Source organism: Equus asinus, chromosome 21 (assembly GCF_041296235.1).
Source record: "Equus asinus isolate D_3611 breed Donkey chromosome 21, EquAss-T2T_v2, whole genome shotgun sequence".
NCBI lineage: Eukaryota > Metazoa > Chordata > Mammalia > Perissodactyla > Equidae > Equus > Equus asinus.
In genome coordinates, this window is record NC_091810.1 from 46,234,671 (window position 1) to 46,252,004 (window position 17,334).

General features: G+C 58.4%; 1 protein-coding gene across 7 annotated transcripts in view; it reads right to left on the reverse strand.

Annotated features, from left to right (window-relative positions):
- The window catches only part of PRKCD (protein kinase C delta), a 29,133-nt gene extending 14,044 nt beyond the window's left edge, over nucleotides 1-15,089 (reverse strand). For 2 of the 7 annotated variants that reach the window (XM_044754585.2, XM_044754584.2), the window contains exons 1-2: nucleotides 14,859-14,996; nucleotides 11,305-11,421 (exon numbers count right to left, since the gene is read on the reverse strand). Coding sequence is in view for 2 of the 7 variants with exons in the window: in XM_070492743.1 (XP_070348844.1) it covers nucleotides 1,666-1,685 (20 nt within the window). In the remaining 5 variants the exon portion in view is untranslated. Of the gene's footprint in view, nucleotides 1-1,665; nucleotides 1,713-11,304; nucleotides 11,422-14,665; nucleotides 14,769-14,858 lie in introns of those variants that run through there. The other 5 variants (XM_070492746.1, XM_070492744.1, XM_044754589.2 and 2 more) reach the window with 5 other exon arrangements.
- Nucleotides 15,090-17,334: the final 2,245 nt, after the last annotated feature.

Sequence of the window (17,334 nt, forward strand, 5' to 3'; positions counted from 1 at the left end):
ACATAGAGGGAGTAGTGTGGGTGTGCGAGCTCACGCCTAAGCCCAGGCCCCAAAGCCTTCAGCCTGAGTCCAGCCAGGCCAGCTGCCATGATCTCTTGGTAGGCAGGGAGAGACAGCCAGCCGTGGGCTGCTGCTGGCTCCTCCCTGGGCGGGAGCATGCATGAGTGTGTGAGGGTGTGTGTGGGTGTGACAGCACAGCTGTGGAAATGTGTGTACCTGTGAGGATGTCTGAGTGGGTGGCATGTGGTGGGCACTCAGTTAAGGTTGAAGTGAAGAGCGAACTGCGTAGGAGTGGCTGGGAACGTATGTAGGAGTCTGGCTGAGTGTCCCAAACCCCCGGACAAAAAAGCCATCATCATGCCCTTCCTGCCCCCCTGCCTGACCTGGGGGTACAAAATGGTTGGCAGGGACCTTGCACAGCACACACTCACCACACGTCTGCGTCCACATTCCAGGGCCTGACCCCAGCAGACATGGCTCAGCCTCATGCTTCCCAACTGGATAACCTTGAGCCCCTGGGAGGGCAATGACAGTTTCTGAGTGTCTCAGAGGATGAGAGTTGAGTGGGCAGGTGGGCAGGGACAAAGGAGGAGCAGTTGTGCTACAGGGGGCTGGGCTCCTGGGGAAGAGGGGGTCAGGGCAAGCCCAGGTGGCAAAACAATAGTCAAACTGCCTGGATGCAAGACCCTGACACCAACACTGCCTTGGATGTGGGACTCTGTGCAAATCACTTGGCCTCTCTGAGTCTCAGTCACTCCTATCTTCCAGATGAGAAATGGTCCCTTGGTTCAGGGTTGTGACGAGAACTTGTGTAGGACGAAAGCCAACATCATCGCCACAGGGCTTGGGGTGGGGTCCTGTTACCATTATCACGCCTCTTGCTGCAGCACCCATCTCTCACCTGTGCACCTCCCTTCACAGATTACAAAGTATACTCATATCCCCCACTGCATCCATTCTGCGCCCCCCCCAGCAGCCTGGGAACAGTCTTGATAACTGATCCCACTTCCCAGAGAGGAAAACCAACTCTCCAGGAACATAGAGCTGCCCGTCCTGGAGCAGTGGGTGCGCCAAACACCTGCTGACCAGCTCCTCCTCCCCACCGCCTCCCTTTGGGGCCCAGTCCAGATGGCCCTTGGGCTCCATGACCTCCCCTACCTCCAGGTCGCCCAGCAGGAGCTGGCCGTGGAGACTGCCCCAGAGCTGTGTGGAGGAGACGGGTCAGAGAACTTCTGGGAGGGTGAGGCCAAGCCCAGCCCCACAGGCTGCCCATCAGGCCTGCCCTGAAGCTCTCTATAGTCACACTCAGGGCAGCTGTGCTCACAGTTAGTCGGAAGCCACCGGAGGGAAAACCACAACCACAGCAGGCCCGTCCCCAAACCTGCACAGCCAGGCCACAGCGCTGTGAGGAGGGGTACCTGTGGGCCGCGTGGGTTAGGTGGGGTTAGGCCACCTAACCCCAGCTCTCTAGGAGTAAAACTAGAGTATGCACCCTGGCCAGGGTCTACCGCCTCCTTCAACCCACTTGCACTGTATGGACACCAGGAGGGAGACAGACACCATGAGCTGGCATCTTCTTCCATCACCATGTGACCCTGAGAGAGGTCCTAGGCCCCTGTACCCCAGGTGCCCCCCTGCACAGTGGAGCCAGAGTCACCCACCTACCTTGCAGAGTGTCTGAACATTGGTGGGAAGGCCAGGGAGCGAAGTAACGGCACAAAAGCAAGGTGTGCCAACTATTTATAGCCCTCATGCAAATCAGCCCAGGCCCATAGGCCCCAAAGGAAGGGCACTGGCTCAGCCTCATTGCCACCCTGCCAGGCTAGGGAGATGGCAGGGGCTGGACCCCACACAGGCCTCTCTGGGGACCAGCTCCTTGGAGCCAGCTGAGACCAGCCAGGCCTTTCCTGGCTGCCTGTGGGCTCCTCATCTCTACTTTCCTGCTCCTCCAGCCCACAGTGGAGGCAGTCCTATGAAGCAGAGAACACCAGACTCGGCGTCAAAGCGTCCGGGTGTCAATCTCAGTGCCTTACAAGAAGGGTCCTCCTTCTCCGAGGCCAACATGTACCAGATTAGCCTTGTAACGGCATTCGCTCACCTTATCCCTGTGCAAATCCCAGAGGTGGGTATTTTACTGATGAAAAAACAGGCTCAGAGAGGCTAAGTGACTCATCCAAGATCACAAAGCCAGTAAGTGGTAGGAGAAGGATTTGAATTGAGGCCTGCCTGATGTTGCAGCCCATATTCTTTCCAGTATGCCACGTCAGGAAGAAGAGATGAAGGGAAAGAGAGGGCAGAGGTAGAGAGAAATAAATGCGCCAGGAACAGCACAAAGAGACACACTCATGGACAGAGAAAATGAGCAGAGGGGTGACGGCACCAAGAGACAGGCACCTGTGCTTGACCAGAGTCTATCCACCAACCCCCTCCAGGCTGGTCGTAGGCCTGACCTTGAGGACACCCCTCCCTTTCCGTACAAGGAGGGTGGTACAGACCCTGAACTGCTGCCTTCTCTCCTGCCCCAGGCGGTTGGGCCAGCCTCCAGTTCTCAAGAGCTGGGGGAGGCTTGGCCATACTGGATCCCAGCTCCGGAGGATGAGGACCCACTGGCCCTGCTCCCTACCCTGCCCTAGACCAGCAGCCCACAGGTAAGGACAGGTAGTGCTGGGTCAGGCCAGAGCAGGCAGGTCACCTTCTCCGGGGCAATGGAAACTTGCTCCCAGCTAGTCTGGGGCAGTAGGCAAAGCTGACCCCAAGGAGACCAGAGTGACCGTGCTGTTCAGAGCTCCCGGGGCACAGAGGACAAGTGTGCATGTTGTATATCCACGTGTGGGCGTGAGAGTATTCCAGCAAAGGGGGCAGGGTGGGGGACATGACTCGAGGGGTGCCATCAGGAACAGGAACGCAGTTTCTAATTTTTAGACAATAATCACATGTAATTTATTTGATAACAATTTTGTTAGAGGTGAAAACCCATCAAACCAAGATATCTCCAAGAGATGGGCCTTCTGAGACTGACATGCCCATCTCCTCCTTGTACAGAGGGGGACTCCAAGGACAAAGTCCTGCAGTGAGGGTCCCCTCCACCCCAGCCCTTCCCTGCCATTTGATTCTCCCTCACAGGCCACAGGGTGACGCCCACTGGATAGAGGAGCACAGTGGGGCCCAAGAAGACAGGTCTTGGCCAGGCTCTTGGGGAGAGTGTGCAAAGGTGGAGGGAGGCTCCCACAGAAAGTCTGCCAGAGAAACAAGAAGTGGCAGGCTGAGATCAAGCAAAGCACGCGTGAGTAGAGATCGGCTGAAGCCCCTGGTGGCCTGGGGTCTGGCTCCCTGGAACAGACCACTGAGGAGTGGGGGATGCCCCCTCCCATGCAACCCTGCCTTGAGGCCGGCCCCTGCCGCCTGCCCATAGAAGGCACCACCTGCTGCCTGTCAAGACTAGGTGGCGGTGGCAGCAAAGCAAAGTGGGAGTGGTGTCAGCCTAGGCCCTCCTAGGGACACAGACTCTGCCTGGATCCTGCCAAGGTCCAGCCCACACTGGCCTTGAGGGATGAATGAAGGAGGGAAGAGGACACACGAGGCCCAGGCAGTGGGCAGGAAGGAGAGTGAGAGGCAGTGTGATCTGCAGAAGGGAGCAGGGCTGGCTCTGGCAGAGGTGCAACAGGGCAAGGGGGCCGGGTGTGGCGGAGCTGCCGGGTTGGGCAGGCAAGCAGGCGGGTAGCAGCTTGGCTGGGAGGCTGGCCTCCCCAGACTTCCCAGACGGAAGCAAGTCGAGGAGGCCACAGGGGTTTCACAACTCAGGAAATGGGCTCAGCAAGAAGAGCAGAAGATGGGGGAGGGGAAGGGCTAGCAAGACCCTTCCAAGGCTCCTCCCTCCACCAGGGCCTGTGCTCCAGCCCCCATGTGCCCAGCTCTGTCCTGGGAGGAGGACCAGCTGTGGTCTCAGGTCACGGCCAAGTCCCAGAGGAGGGATGCTCCCCACACCTGTTCCTCCCCAGTACCAGCACTTCACTCCGGCCAGGGCTCCTTCTCACCCCTTCCCTCACCCCACACTGACCAACTACTGCCTGAGCCGCTCCTCCCCCTCCCTAGCCTCCCCTCCCATCTGTCACCACTCCCTACCCCTCCCCATCCACTCTCCCCACAGCTTGGAACCTCCTTGCTCCCACTGCCCTTGAGCAAGCCCTGGCCTGAGCTCCACCCCCAATCTCACCTCTGGCTACTCTGTGAAAACGGGCCCCATTTTCAAGCTCCCCTGTTTTTGCATATGCTGTTCCCTCAGCCAGAATGTCCTCCTGAATTCCTACCTATCCTTCCAGATAGTTCTAAAGGCCAGCCCTGGGGGATCCTTCCCCACTCCCCAGGAAGCTAGCTGCTCACCCGCCCCATGTGCCCCAACAGGCACCCTGTGCAGGTGTTTGGATCCCTCTCATGCCGAGGACCTGGGTCTGTTGTCTGGACACTGTCCCCGCCTCCAGCTCAGCCTTCTCAGCCCTGGCAGCACGTGTGACTGTCCCGGGGACATTCAAAAGTCCCACTGCCAGGCTGGCCCAGCCCACTGGAATCTGATGGGAATCACAGGGGAAGTCCAGGCAGCATGACAGAATCTTTTGCAATTGCAAAAGGGGTGGTCATACTCTAAGAACCAATGAAAGACATGAGGCCTCCTCCCAGGAAGACACACGCATGTGGCAACATGATTCCGCATGTGATGGGGTGGGGGCTGTCAGTCCCCAAGGCCCAGCCTGGCCCCAGGTCACCCCCAGCCCTCCTCAGGCCCAGTCAGTAGGCACCACAGTGACAAGACACACTAGACTCATGGAACTCACAGCCTGGTGGGGGACAGTCACATAAATATGTAATTACAGAGGAAGAGAACACCATGAGCGTTCAGGCTGTAAGCGGAAGGAAGGGAGTGAGAGGCGTTGGGGTAGAATGGGGGATGGAGAGGCCTGTTGGCTGGGGCATCAGGGAAGGCCTCAATCTGAGAGATGTGCTGGGTTGCCACTGGCTCACCCAGCCAGAGGGTCTGGAAGGCTCTGAGGGGCAGGACTTGGGAACCTGGCTGGCATTGGCTCACACCCACCCTGCCAGCACAGGTGAGGTAGGACCTCCTTGGGGGCATAGCCCACACCAGGCACAGGCCTCGGGTAATTCAGCTAGCCCTAGGATTGGGGAAGTCTTGGGCTCAGCCAGAGGGAGGGCACCAGGTACTCCCGAGGGAGGAACAAAGGCCCCTTCATGGCAGGACTGAAGACAAGGGGCCTCTGTGAGGAGCCAGGGTGGGGGGTACATCAGGGCCTCTCCCAGAACAACCAAGTGAGTGTGTGCACACGGGCACACCCACCAACCTAAACACACAGCTACACATGGGGAGCCCTGTTTGCAGTTAGACACGCATACACAGACAGTTGTAGCCACAGGAATATACACACACTCCCAAGACAACTCAGTGACACACACGCTGAGAAACATACCCCAACTCACTGGCTCTCACATGTTGACAGACATCCAGGCCCACACAGACCACACAGGAATTAACACCCTCGTGTATTCACTAGCAGAGAGACCCGCATACACACAGGTGCCACAAGCACATAATGTACACATGGGCACAGAGATAAACACACAAGCCCGATGGACCCATACATGACTGACTAGGGTCTGACACCAGGAAAGTCCAAATGTAGCTTTGTCTACCGCAGCCCTTGGGGCACAGTGGCTGGGGCAGGGGAGGGCAGCTGAGTGTCAGGCAGGCTGGGCCTTCCCACTGAGGGGGGCGGAGAAAGACCCTCCTGTCCCAGAGCAAAGTCCAAAGTGTGCAAAGGAAGGAGTGGGCCAGTCAGGCTCATCACTGGGCAGGCCCCCCCACCCCCGCCCATCTGTCTGAGGGGAAGTTTGTGGAGGCTGAGCATAAGGCCCAGGCTCACAGGTGGCAGTCACAGGCTTGGTGTACAGGAGGAGGGGAGGGCTTGCACCTGCGCGGGTGGGATGGCCGTGCCGGGCACCCCACACATGACCTCCACTGAGCTCCAGACTCATCGTGCAGAAACTGACAGAAAGGTGGAGCAATTCACCCAAAGCCACAAAGCCAATGGGGCAGCCCCTAGCGGGGGTGGGCGAGGACGGACCTCCAATTCTAGCCCCGGAACTACCCATCTGGCCTCCAGTAGGGTGAGGGCATGTGCCTGGGGGTGGGAATGGCTCCTCCACTAGCCCCCACAGAGATGGGCCCAAGTCCATGCCTCAGCCCTCCCCTCTGTGCATCCACAGAGGCCTCCTCCCAGAGTTCCCATGATTATCCTGATCGACAACAATAATCTTTGTGTTTGGCAGAAGGCAAGATGGACACCTAAGGCTTTTGAGCTCCATCCCCACAAGGTAAGAAGGCCCAGATGATGCCTCCCACTTTAAGGATCACGAAAAAGCTGGAGAGAGGCAGGACAACAGTGTGCCATCCCACAGTGGGCAGTGAACAGAGGAACTGAAGAGTGGGGGCCTGGGTGTGTGCTGGACAGGTCTAGTTAGATCTGGTCTGCCCTGAGTGCCCTGTGAACTTGGCCAAGGCGCTCTAGCATCTTCATCTGTAAAGGGAATGATCTTGCCCTGCCTAGGAGGTTGTGCTGAGTGCAGGACCTGGCACAGAGGCAGCTGTCACCATCATCCTTATCACCACTGTCATTCTCATACCTGGCCCTCTCCCCACCTGGGCTAACCTCCCTTTCCAGCTGTCCTCAGTAACTGTAGGGGCTTCCAAATTTCCTTGGATCAGTGGGTAAAGGGGCTTTCTCATGCCACCCAGCCCTGCAGTGCCCTGCTCTGGCCTGCTGCTCTAGGAAGAAGCTAGGCAGGGCTAAGGCAGCCTGAGTCCATCAGCAGACCCCAGGCTAGCTGTCCCTCTCAGGGCCTCAGTCTCTGTCTTGACAATGGAGACCTCTAAGCTTTCTCCAGCCCTGATACTGGAAGACCCTACAATCCTCATCCTATCTCCCTCTCACCCCCACCAGCCCTGAGCATCCACAGTTCACACCAAGCTGACATCTGATTCAGCTTTGGGCCTTGGCGACCAGCTGCTCCATTGCTCCTGTTTACCCAACACGGCCACAGACATGATCCAAAGCTTCCGGGGCTGTTGTGAAAACAGCGGCTCAGCCACCACAAGCCTGCCCTCCTGGGCACCTTGGCAAGGACCTTCGAGGGACAGTCATGCCGGCCCTGTACCCAGGGCCTCTCAAACTTCCCCTCCAAAGACTTGCTGAACCCTCCCCTCCCCAGTCCGGGCTGTACATGCTACCTCTTGACTCTCAGGTCTCCACTCCCAGCCAGACGCTCCTGAACTCCAGGCTCGTGGACCCACCTGCCTCTCCAACCTCATCACACTCTAGAGGGGCTCAGACAGGTCCAGAACAGGCCTACCGATATTCCCACATCTCCTAACAGCGCCAGTGCTTGCCCAGATGCTCAGGTCAGACACCCGGGGGTCGTTGTCATCGTTCCCTTCCTCCCCACACAGCAACACCATCATTTCTGCCTCTGCAGTCTAACCTGAAGTCCTCTCTTCTCTCCACCACTGCACCCATCCCGGCACCATCACCTTCCCCAGGCTCTGCACTGCCTTCTCACTGTTCTCCATCCTCTGCTCTGGCCCCCACAGGCCCCTTGCCCCAGAGACTTGAAGGGTCCTTTAAGACAGTAAAGCAGATCTCATCACCCCCTGCCCAAGCTCCCAGTATTTCCCATTTCCCCTCTGATAAGCCCAGGCTCCTCGCCCTGGCCTGCCCCACCCAATCTGCCCCCATTACCTCACTGCCCTCCCCAATCGCTGCCCTCTCCTCACTCCTCTGCACCAGCCACAGTGACCCCTTTAGGTTCCCTGAACAGCCAAGTTCCTTCCATCTTCCTGCCCCTTCTCCTGAAACCTCCTTCTTATCATTCAGGTCTCAGAGGGACACTCCCTGATCTGCCCATTTCATGGATGAGGCAACTGGGGCTCCGAGCAGTCTAGTCCCTGGCTCAAGAGTACACAGCCAGTAAACATCAAGCGAGGATTTGGACCCAGGTCTGTCGGATGCCTGCAGAGGTCTTGCTCCTAAACCTTCAGGATGCCCTCGCTCACTCTCCTAGCACAGGCCCCCGCCAGGCTCCAGCGCTCCAGCCTCCTGGCCCCTGTCTACTACACCACCAGCATTACCATCCAACACCCAGGCACCCAGACTCTTAGCCCTGGGTAGTGGAGGCCAAAGCTCAACCCAGCCCTCCCTGGCTTTCCGCATGTCCCTGGTATAGGTAGGTCCCTGCCACCAGCTGCCATGAGTCAAGGATAGATGTGTGGATGGGGGCATTCCTAGCTACCCCACTCCTCTAGCCTCCACCTGCCCCAGATGTCCACCTCCTTCCCCAGCCCAAACACTGACTCCAGGAGTCTGAAGGGCAGGCAGGCTGGCAGGAGCACTCTCCATCTACCCACTCATCACCACCCTCAGCTTCTCCAAGCCCACTGTCCTGCAGGGGCCCAGAGTTGGGGAGGGGGCCTGGGGGACGCCTGAGGGGCAGCAGGCAGCTGCAGCCTGACTTTCCCTTCCCTGTATTCATTTGTCATGAGATCTATTTTCCTCCCTTTGAAAGGGAGTGAGGGGGAGAAGAGCAAGAGGGGGCTGGGCCACTGAGTCGGCACAGCTGCTGTACCCAGGAGCTCCTTTCCTCGGAGGACATGGAATCTACTGAACCCACGGAACCCTCCCCACCCCGCAGCATTGCTGCTGGAGGCTGAATCAAGGGGGTTGAGGCGGCCAGAGACCTGGTTTCTTAGCCAGGCTCTGTAGCCACCTGGCCCTGTGACACTGGGCCAGTGCCCAGGCCATCAGACAATAAAAACCCCATCATCAGTACCACTTGCTGTTTTTTGAACAGTTTCCATGAACCGGATGCTAAGTGCTTTACATAACTACAGTTTCTACTCCTTAAACACTAACAATGTGCCAGGCAGGGTGCTAGCTACTTTGTATATATTATCTGTTGTTTCCAGCACAACCCCATAAAGGTGGATGCCATCATTATCTCAGTTGTCAGAGGGGGAAACTGAGGCACTAGGCATCAAAGCCACCTGCCAAGGTTCATTCATACAGCTGCTTGGAGCTGCCTAATGCTAACTGGAGCTGCTAACACTCTGAGAGGCTTACAGGCTTGGAGCAAGGGAGGAGCTGGGGCTATAGAGGACTTCATGGCCTCAGCCCCCGACCCCTCTTCCTGAGCCTCCATCAAGGCCTGGCCCGCCCTGGCAGCAGAAAGCCTGGTCAGTTGGCCTAATCCACTGGCCAGACACTGCTCCCCTCGCAGGCAAGGCCAGGGTGGGGCAAGCCACAGACGGAGAGCTGGTCAGTCCCACTCTGAAACCACTTCCTGGGCAGCCCAGAGGAAGTGAGCCTCCGGAAATGCCTCAAACGAACAGGCCTCTCCTCTGGGCCCAGGCCTTGGAAAGTGCACAGACAGAAGTACCCTGCCTGTCTCCCAGTCCCTAGAGCCCAGCAACTCCACTTCTACCAGGCATGGACGTTGTGGGGAACAGAGGAGCTGACAGGACCCCCACCCGCCTGCGAGCACCTTGGCCCCATGACCACAGGCAGCCCACTTCCTCTGTGGCAGCAGCCACAAACGGTGTGCCGGCACAGCTGACATGGCCTCTCCCCCACACCCATGCTGCCCGCCCCCACCTCCAATGCCAAGCCCTGGTCAGCCTGGGAACTTGGGCCAGATGGGCGGGATAGCTGGTAAAAGCCTGGGCAGAGCCCACCTCCCAGTGTGGCCCAACCCCCTGGAACGCCTGTGGTCACAGGCACACCTCAAACCTCACCAGCAGTGCCAGATGCAGACTGGGCTGTGACCCTGACCAAGGACCCCCCTCCCTGACCCAGAATGGGCACAGTGTGGTGTGTGTGGGCTGGCATCTGAGTGCATGGATGACTGGGTGAGCATCTGTGGGCGTGTCTGAGCGTGCCTGTGGGTGAGTGCATGTGAACACCTGTGTGTTGCACATGTGTGGTGTGTGTGCAGGCACTTGTGGGTCTGTGGGCATGGGTACCAAGTAGAGCCTCAGTTTCTGTATCTCTGTGCAAGCACATATATGTCTATGCCAGTTAGGTGATGTTTCAGAGTTGAAAGTGGGCTGCTTCCCAGGCTAATTAGTTGAAATTCTTAGGGAATGAGGCTCCGTGCGAGGAGGGGATGGCCCCCTGACCATCAAGTAGCACAGGCCCCCAGCCAACTAAGGGCACCTCATCTCCTCCCTGCCAGGTTTAGGGGTAGGTTGAATTCACAGAAGACCCAGGGAAAACCTGCCCTTGTTCAGCCCTGACTTCCACCCCAAGAGTGAATGCCCAGACCTCCTGGCCTCCTTGCCCCAAAGCAGGCCCAGGGAGCCCAGCCCCCACTGGTCTATTCATCTCCTAGACCTGTAGGTGACTGACAGCAGGAGAGGGAGTAGGGGGTTGATGAGGGAGGACTCCTGGAGGAAAGACCATCTTTGCCACCCCTCCCCACTGTCACTCCCTAGGTTCCAGGTGCCCTCAGCAACCCCCCCCCCCCCCACTTCCTCCAGAATCCTGCTCACTGGGCTCTGGACACACAATGGATAACTCACAGGGCTGTTTTTATTGCAATGGGGAATGAAAGAGGCAAGGCTGGCCCCAAAGGAAAGAATTTCTAACTTTATGAGGGGCCACAGAGACTGCAGCCTTCCCCAGGATTCCCTAGAGACTCTGCCCAGCTCACCAAATCTGGGGGCTGGAAAGCGGATTTAGAGTCCCTCCTCTGGCCCCAGAGAGGCTGGGGAAATGGGGAACCTCAGTCATGCCAGGAGCTGGGAGACCTCGTTCCATTCCTAGTTTGGTGTCCAACCCACTCTGGGGCCCAGGGCAAACCTCAGAGTCCCTGTGTGATGATGAGGACAGCCTGCGGCAGAGACAAGAGGCTGCGGAAAAGCTGATACATCCACCCTCAACTCTTGGCTCATATACCACCTTCTAACTGACCAGCAAAGTGTCACCACTCCTCGCCCCAAATCACTGTGGGTCCCAGGCCTCAGAGCTCCAAGGCCAAAGCCTTCCCTGGGCCAGACGCCAATTCCAAGCAGGGCGCTCTCACAGGGCAAACTGCTGCCCGCTCTGGATGTCCCTACACACAGACCAAGGACTCTGCATGTCCCCCTCATTCGACCCAGTCCCAGGGCAGAAGGGGAAGAGCCCAAAGAGGAAGGCCACCCCTATACACTGTCCATCTGTCCATCTGTTTAAGAGGACCCAGTCTTACCTGGGGTTCCTGGCTCCCCCTTTCCCTCAGTCCTGGCTCCTGCTGTCACCACTACCATGCAAGAACCACCAGGATAAGTGAGCTCGCCGCCCTCACCTGGGCCAGTTGCTGGCAGACCTGCAGGAACAAGAGAAAAGAGCTAAGCTGGGAGGCGCCACCAAGCAGGCTCTCCCCATCAGTCAGCCCCAGCTCAGACGACACAGGCTCGCTCACCCTCGTCTGCCTCTGACACCTCTGCCTCTCTGGACTCGGCTTTCTCTTTTGTGAAATGGGGTGTTGGGCCTAACTTTCCCAGGGCATCAGCTATGTGTCCAGCCTATGCTAGGGGTTGGAACATTGTGTCTCAGCCCTCCTCCTGTTTCCAGACTGGTGAGGAGGCCTACAGACACAGCAAGAAGGCTGTTCCTAATCCTCCTCTCTCCAGGAGGTTGACCTGTGGGCTTGGGAGACCTAGGATACAATTGGGTACCACCACTTTGTGGCCTGGGCAACTCCTCTGAGCCTCAGTTTGTCTCATCTTTAAAATGGGGAGAATAAATCTCCCCAGGTGGTTCCAAGGCTCCAGTGATGTAGCATGCCAGCTCCTGTGCTGGACTCACCTTGGGAATGCCAAACGAACGGTGACACGTTTTTGTTCCTTGTTTTGTACCTTCTATTTGAGGTGATTCCCACATTACTAGTTATACCCATTATACAGCTGCACAATCTGAGACCTAGAGAGATCCTGGAAGAAAGGACTGGCAAAGGCAGCAAGGTGCTCCAGGCCTCCTGGCTGAAAGGCCTAAGCACTTTTTCTGCAGGTCAGGCCAGGTCTCCACAAAAGAGTCCCCTCCCCAGATGTGAGCCCCTCCTCTAGCTGAAGACCCCCATCACTGCTCCCTGGGGGCTGAGGCATCCTCAGGCTTTATCTTTTTGTCTGTATTTTAAATTATTTTTAATTTTAATTTAAACTCCAATTAGCTGTGCCAGCTAAACGGTGTCAGGGCCTTGCAATCACAGCTCCAAACCAATCACCCCTCACCACTCTCTCTGCCATCACTGCTGCTGAGACTGGGGGCGGGGAGGGGTTGACATGCGGGCTGAACAGGGCTGGATGCTGGTGGGGTCTCTGTCAGCCATCTTCCGTCCTACAAGCCATCTGGTCAAGGGGATGGGAGGGAGCAAGAGCCATCCCAGGCAGGAAATTGGGTTGGGGACTATCTGGGCTTTTATGGCCCCAGCTGCCAGGAGAATGGGGACCATACGGTTGGGAGTTGGTAAATGGTCACCAAATAAGACTTAGCATGTGCTGAGTTCTCACCATGGACCAAGGCTGTACTAAAGGACCTTTGACACAGGACCTCTAGTCCTCACCACAACTTTCTCCATTCTGCAGATAAGGAAATAGCCTTAACGAGGCCTCGCTCTGGCCTCTTACTCTCAATAGGCACAGCGAGTATTTGAGCTCAAGTCTTTCCTACGTCCAGAGCCCCAGGTCTTGGTTACAACAATACAAACCCCAAGACTTGCCTTCCAGTGTCTATCAACTTGGGGGAGAAGAGGAAAGTGAGCCCATCTCCCCAGGAGCCAAGGCTGGGCTTGAGTGTGCCAAGTGCACACCCATACCCTCACAGCCTCCCCTGTGCTCACACACACACTGGGGCTCTCACCTTCCCTCCCAACACTGTCACCCCAGGGCACGGGCACCACATACTTGTTGCATCCCCTCCTGCTACTCACACCCACGCACAAGCACTCTCGGTTCCCACAATCACAGTTACTCCTCTGCACACATACTGGCAGTTTCATACAGTCAGACTGTGAGACTCCCATCAGTCATCTGCTCCCCAGCCACAGTCCATCACACATGAGATCCCATACCTACAGATACGGATGGTTATCCAAACACCTCCACAACACACACACACACACACACACACACACACACACACACGACACAGCTGCCCTCTGCCGGCCTGTCCACCACACCCCTGCTCAGTCCACAGCAGGAACGAGGAAACCCAAGGGACCAGTCCCCTCCCTCGGTGACCAGGTCAGCTTGGTCACAGTGGTTCAGCGGCAGAGGGAGAGGAAGAACATGTGAGTGCACACGCATACACACACTCATACAGACACACGTACACACGAGCCTGGTGGGCTGGCACCCTAACACCACAGGCTCCCACAATGAACAACTCAGATATACTCATGGCCAGTGGGTCACCATTACATACTCAGCGTGCAACACAGGACCCTCCAGACACACACACACACACACACATTACATACTCAGCGTGCAACACAGGACCCTCCAGACACACACACACACACACACACACATACACCCCAATACATTGAGGGGAGTCTGGCGACAAAGCACACACCAAGACATAGTATACACATAATTGCAAAGGGCACACAGAGCCTCAGGGCACCCAAACAGACATACAAACATACACACAGGCAAGTCACACATGTGAGACAGGGCACACAGGGGCAAGTTCCAGACGCAGTGACAAAGAACACACAAGGAGACACACACACAACATATCCACAAGCCCAGATACAGGCAACTCAACACAAGGAGATAGGGTCCACGCAAACAGGACAGGGGCCAGAGACAAGGCGACAGCCCACACTATCACCAAATCCTTCTGACCAGGTTTAAGTGAGGGGGCTCAGCGGGGCTCTCCTCTCCCTGATAAGGACAAATGGGGCAGCTGGGAAAGTGGAGCAGTTCCGACAGTGCCCACCTCCCGCCTCTCCACTCGGCTTTTCTCCACCCCCTCCCCTCACCTGGCTGGGCCCCCACGAGGGTTGGCGTCTGGATTGGGGAGGGGCCGGGGACAGATGGGACCAGGAAGGGGCCACCAGGGGAGGGGGCTTAGAGGGGCGAAGGAGTAGGGCGGGAAGGGGAGGGTAGAGACTGGAGCCACGCCCAGCTCGGAGACTGATGGAGAGAGACACCGAGACTGCAAGAAGAGACAGAGCGAGGAGGAGGTGCCGCGCGGGCTGGGCCGGGCAGGGACCCAGGGGCGGGAGGCGAGGCCCGGCGGGCGGCCCGGCCTCGGCCCGGCTGTAGGAAAGGAGAGGCGGCGGGACCGGCAGGGGGCGGCGAGCGTGGGCCGGGGGCGCGGCCCCGGGAGGACAGGATCAGGGGGCAGCGGGAGGTGGGGTAGGGGTGGAGCGACTGGGCCCGCGGAGGGCGAAGATAGATCGGGACCACTGAGAGGCGACAGGAGAACACAGAGGGGGTGGGGACAGATGGACGGACAGAGGGCCCCAGAGATTCAGAGGGACAGGCGGACCCTCGGAGGAGCTGGGGACACACAGGTGGGTGGAGGGGCCGGGAGCAGACGGATGAGAGGGCCTCTGCCCCTACCGTGGAACGGAGGGACAGACGGACGAATTGGGGCACAGAGGCACCGGTGGGTCTCAACGCGCGGTAGGACTTTCGCTGGCCACGGCTCAGTTTCTCAGTTTCGGAAACGGGAACCGGAGCAGGGAGGGGGAAGGGAGGGCGGAGCGCCCTCGGGGTAGCCCCGATTCCACGTCCGGGCCCGGCCCTCACTCACCTCCGGGCGCAGGGCCAGGCGCCAGGGGTCCCGGCGGCTGGGGTCCGGCTCCCGGCGCGGCTCCGGGGCGCGTGCGGACGGGGGTCGGTGTGGGCCCGACCGGGGCGGGCCGGGCGGCCGGTGAGGTACGCCCGGGCCTCGGCGCGGCGGGCGGATGCCGGGGGTCGCTCGGGGATCCCGGCGCCGCCGTCTGCCGCTCCCGCGCCGCTGCACACGGAAGTACAAGGGGGCGGGGCGGCGGGACCTCACCCAGGTGCCGGGCCTGCCCCGCCCCCACAAGGGCCCGCCCCTCTTAGGCCCCGCCTCCGCCAGCCCGGAGCCCGAGGGCCAGCGTCGCCGCCTCTCGGTGCGAGTCGCTCAGGGTGTGGGCTTCTGTCCTTTTCTGCACACCTCGGCCCCTGCCCGCCATTGGCGCGCTCACCAGCCCTCAGAAGGGGCCCCATCTTACAGAGAAGGACGCTGAGGCCCGACGGGGCGCTCTCCCCACCCCTTTCCCCGCACGCCGAGGCCAGGGAGGCGCGGGCGGGGGTTCCCCAGCTCCCAACGCCCACGCCTGGGACTCCCCACTGGCCAGCTGGCCTGCCTTGTGGGGCCTCGCTCTTTCTCTTCCTGTTGGCCGGAATGCGGACTTGGTCGGGCTCGGTGCCCGCCGCCAGGCCGGCTGGTCCCGCCCCTGCCCCGAGACAAGCTGAGAAGACTCCAGGGCGGGAGGCTCTCGCTGGTCTGCCGCTGCTTGTCAGTCGATTCTGGGAGCAGTCCCTACCCCGATCCCCCAGTCTTCCCCTCTCCTGCTCCCACTTTCCAGAGTTCCCCATCACCCCTGACAGGCACCTGAGCGTCCTTTCCAGACTTGGAACTTGGTTGTCAGGCATAACTCATTCATTCATTCATTCGTTCATTTACTGGGTATCCTCTGGGCCTAAAATCTAGGGATGCAGTGGGGCCCAGGGAGTCCATTCCCTTGCCCCCAAAGCTCAGAAAGCCAAGTCGATGGCTCCATACTCCAAAGAAATGTCACTTTCCAGAGGCAAAGAAGAGAGTTCCAGGTCCCAGGCCTCTTGGGGGACCACCTAGAGGGGATGGGGAGAGTGTGGACAGCTCTTCCCAGCTGAGGCCTAAGGGATGGAAATGGGGGGCCAATCCCGGAGGAGGCCTGAGCTGATCAAGGGGCCCACAGCAGAGACAGGTCATGGCTAAGACTTTGGTCTTCTCAAGAAGCAGGCGTTGGTGGTGATTGTTACAACCGAGTGGGCTCCTGGGGGAATGGATGAGGCAGAGGGGCTGCAGGAGAAGGGAGGGGCCGGATAGGGGCAGAGGGGCTGCCACATTGTTCAGATGGGAGGACCCTGGGTTGGGGAAGATGGGTGGGGAGAAGGGGCCAGACCAGGTGTGTTACCTGGGGGTTGGGGGGAGGAGGGGTCCAGTTAGACCTCTAGGGATGGAGAGCTCTGGCAGAGATGTGGACCCTAAAATTCTGTTTTAAGTGTGAGGAGGGGGTGATGTCTGGGCTGGAAAGAGAAAAACTCCAGTGATTCTTCCCACCACAGGTACCTACACTTAGGAAGGAGGACCTAGTTTGACAACCGGTTAATGTCTGGGTTCCCAGCCCTGATGCCTATCCCATACCCCATTGGGGCAGGTTCTTTCCTCCAAGCTGGAGCCCTCTGGCCACACTAGACTATCATTTGAGAAATAGGTCTTATATCTACTCCTCACAACCAGACCTTGAACATGCTGTTCCCTGGGCCTGAATGCCATTTCCCACCCACCCCCATATCTCACCTGTCTTGGTTGTGTCCACTCAAATGCCACTCCTCCCTTATGCCCAGCTGTAAGTCCATGGCATTTCTCTGCGCTAAGGGACTGTATTCATTAGTGTCTTTTGTGTCCTGGTCCCCCCCCCACCCCCCACCCCATGGCTTCCTTGGGGTTGGGCAGGAGGGAAGGGTGAGCAAGGTGAGCTTCAGGTGACCTTTGCCCACCTGGGATCAAGTTTCCTTTCTGGTTCCTCCCTCCAGGTCCATAGTGGCCAACCTAGCCTCTCCCTTAACATCAACAATAGGCTCACCCCGTGCCAGGGGCCACTAGAGGGAAGGTAAAGGAGGACAGACCTTGAGAAGCTCCAAGTCCAGTCACTAGAACTTTGCTCCCACACCCTGAGGTTCACCTTGAAAAATGGAAAAGTATAACGGCTATCACTGATGGACTTTCCCTAGTGCCAGGCCCTGGGCTGGGTACTGGAATGTGTGCAAGCTGATAATTCCTCAAGACCCTGTAAGGCGAGGACCACTGTCAGTGCCACTTTCGGTGATGAGCAAACTGAGTCTCAAAGAGAGGTGAAGCCACCTACCCGAGGGTACACAGCTAGTAAACAGCAGAGGCAGGATTCAAACTGAGGTCTGCCTGGCTCCAAAGCCCATGTTTTACATCAGGGGTTCTCAATCTCAGCACTACTGACCTTTGGGCCAGACCAGTC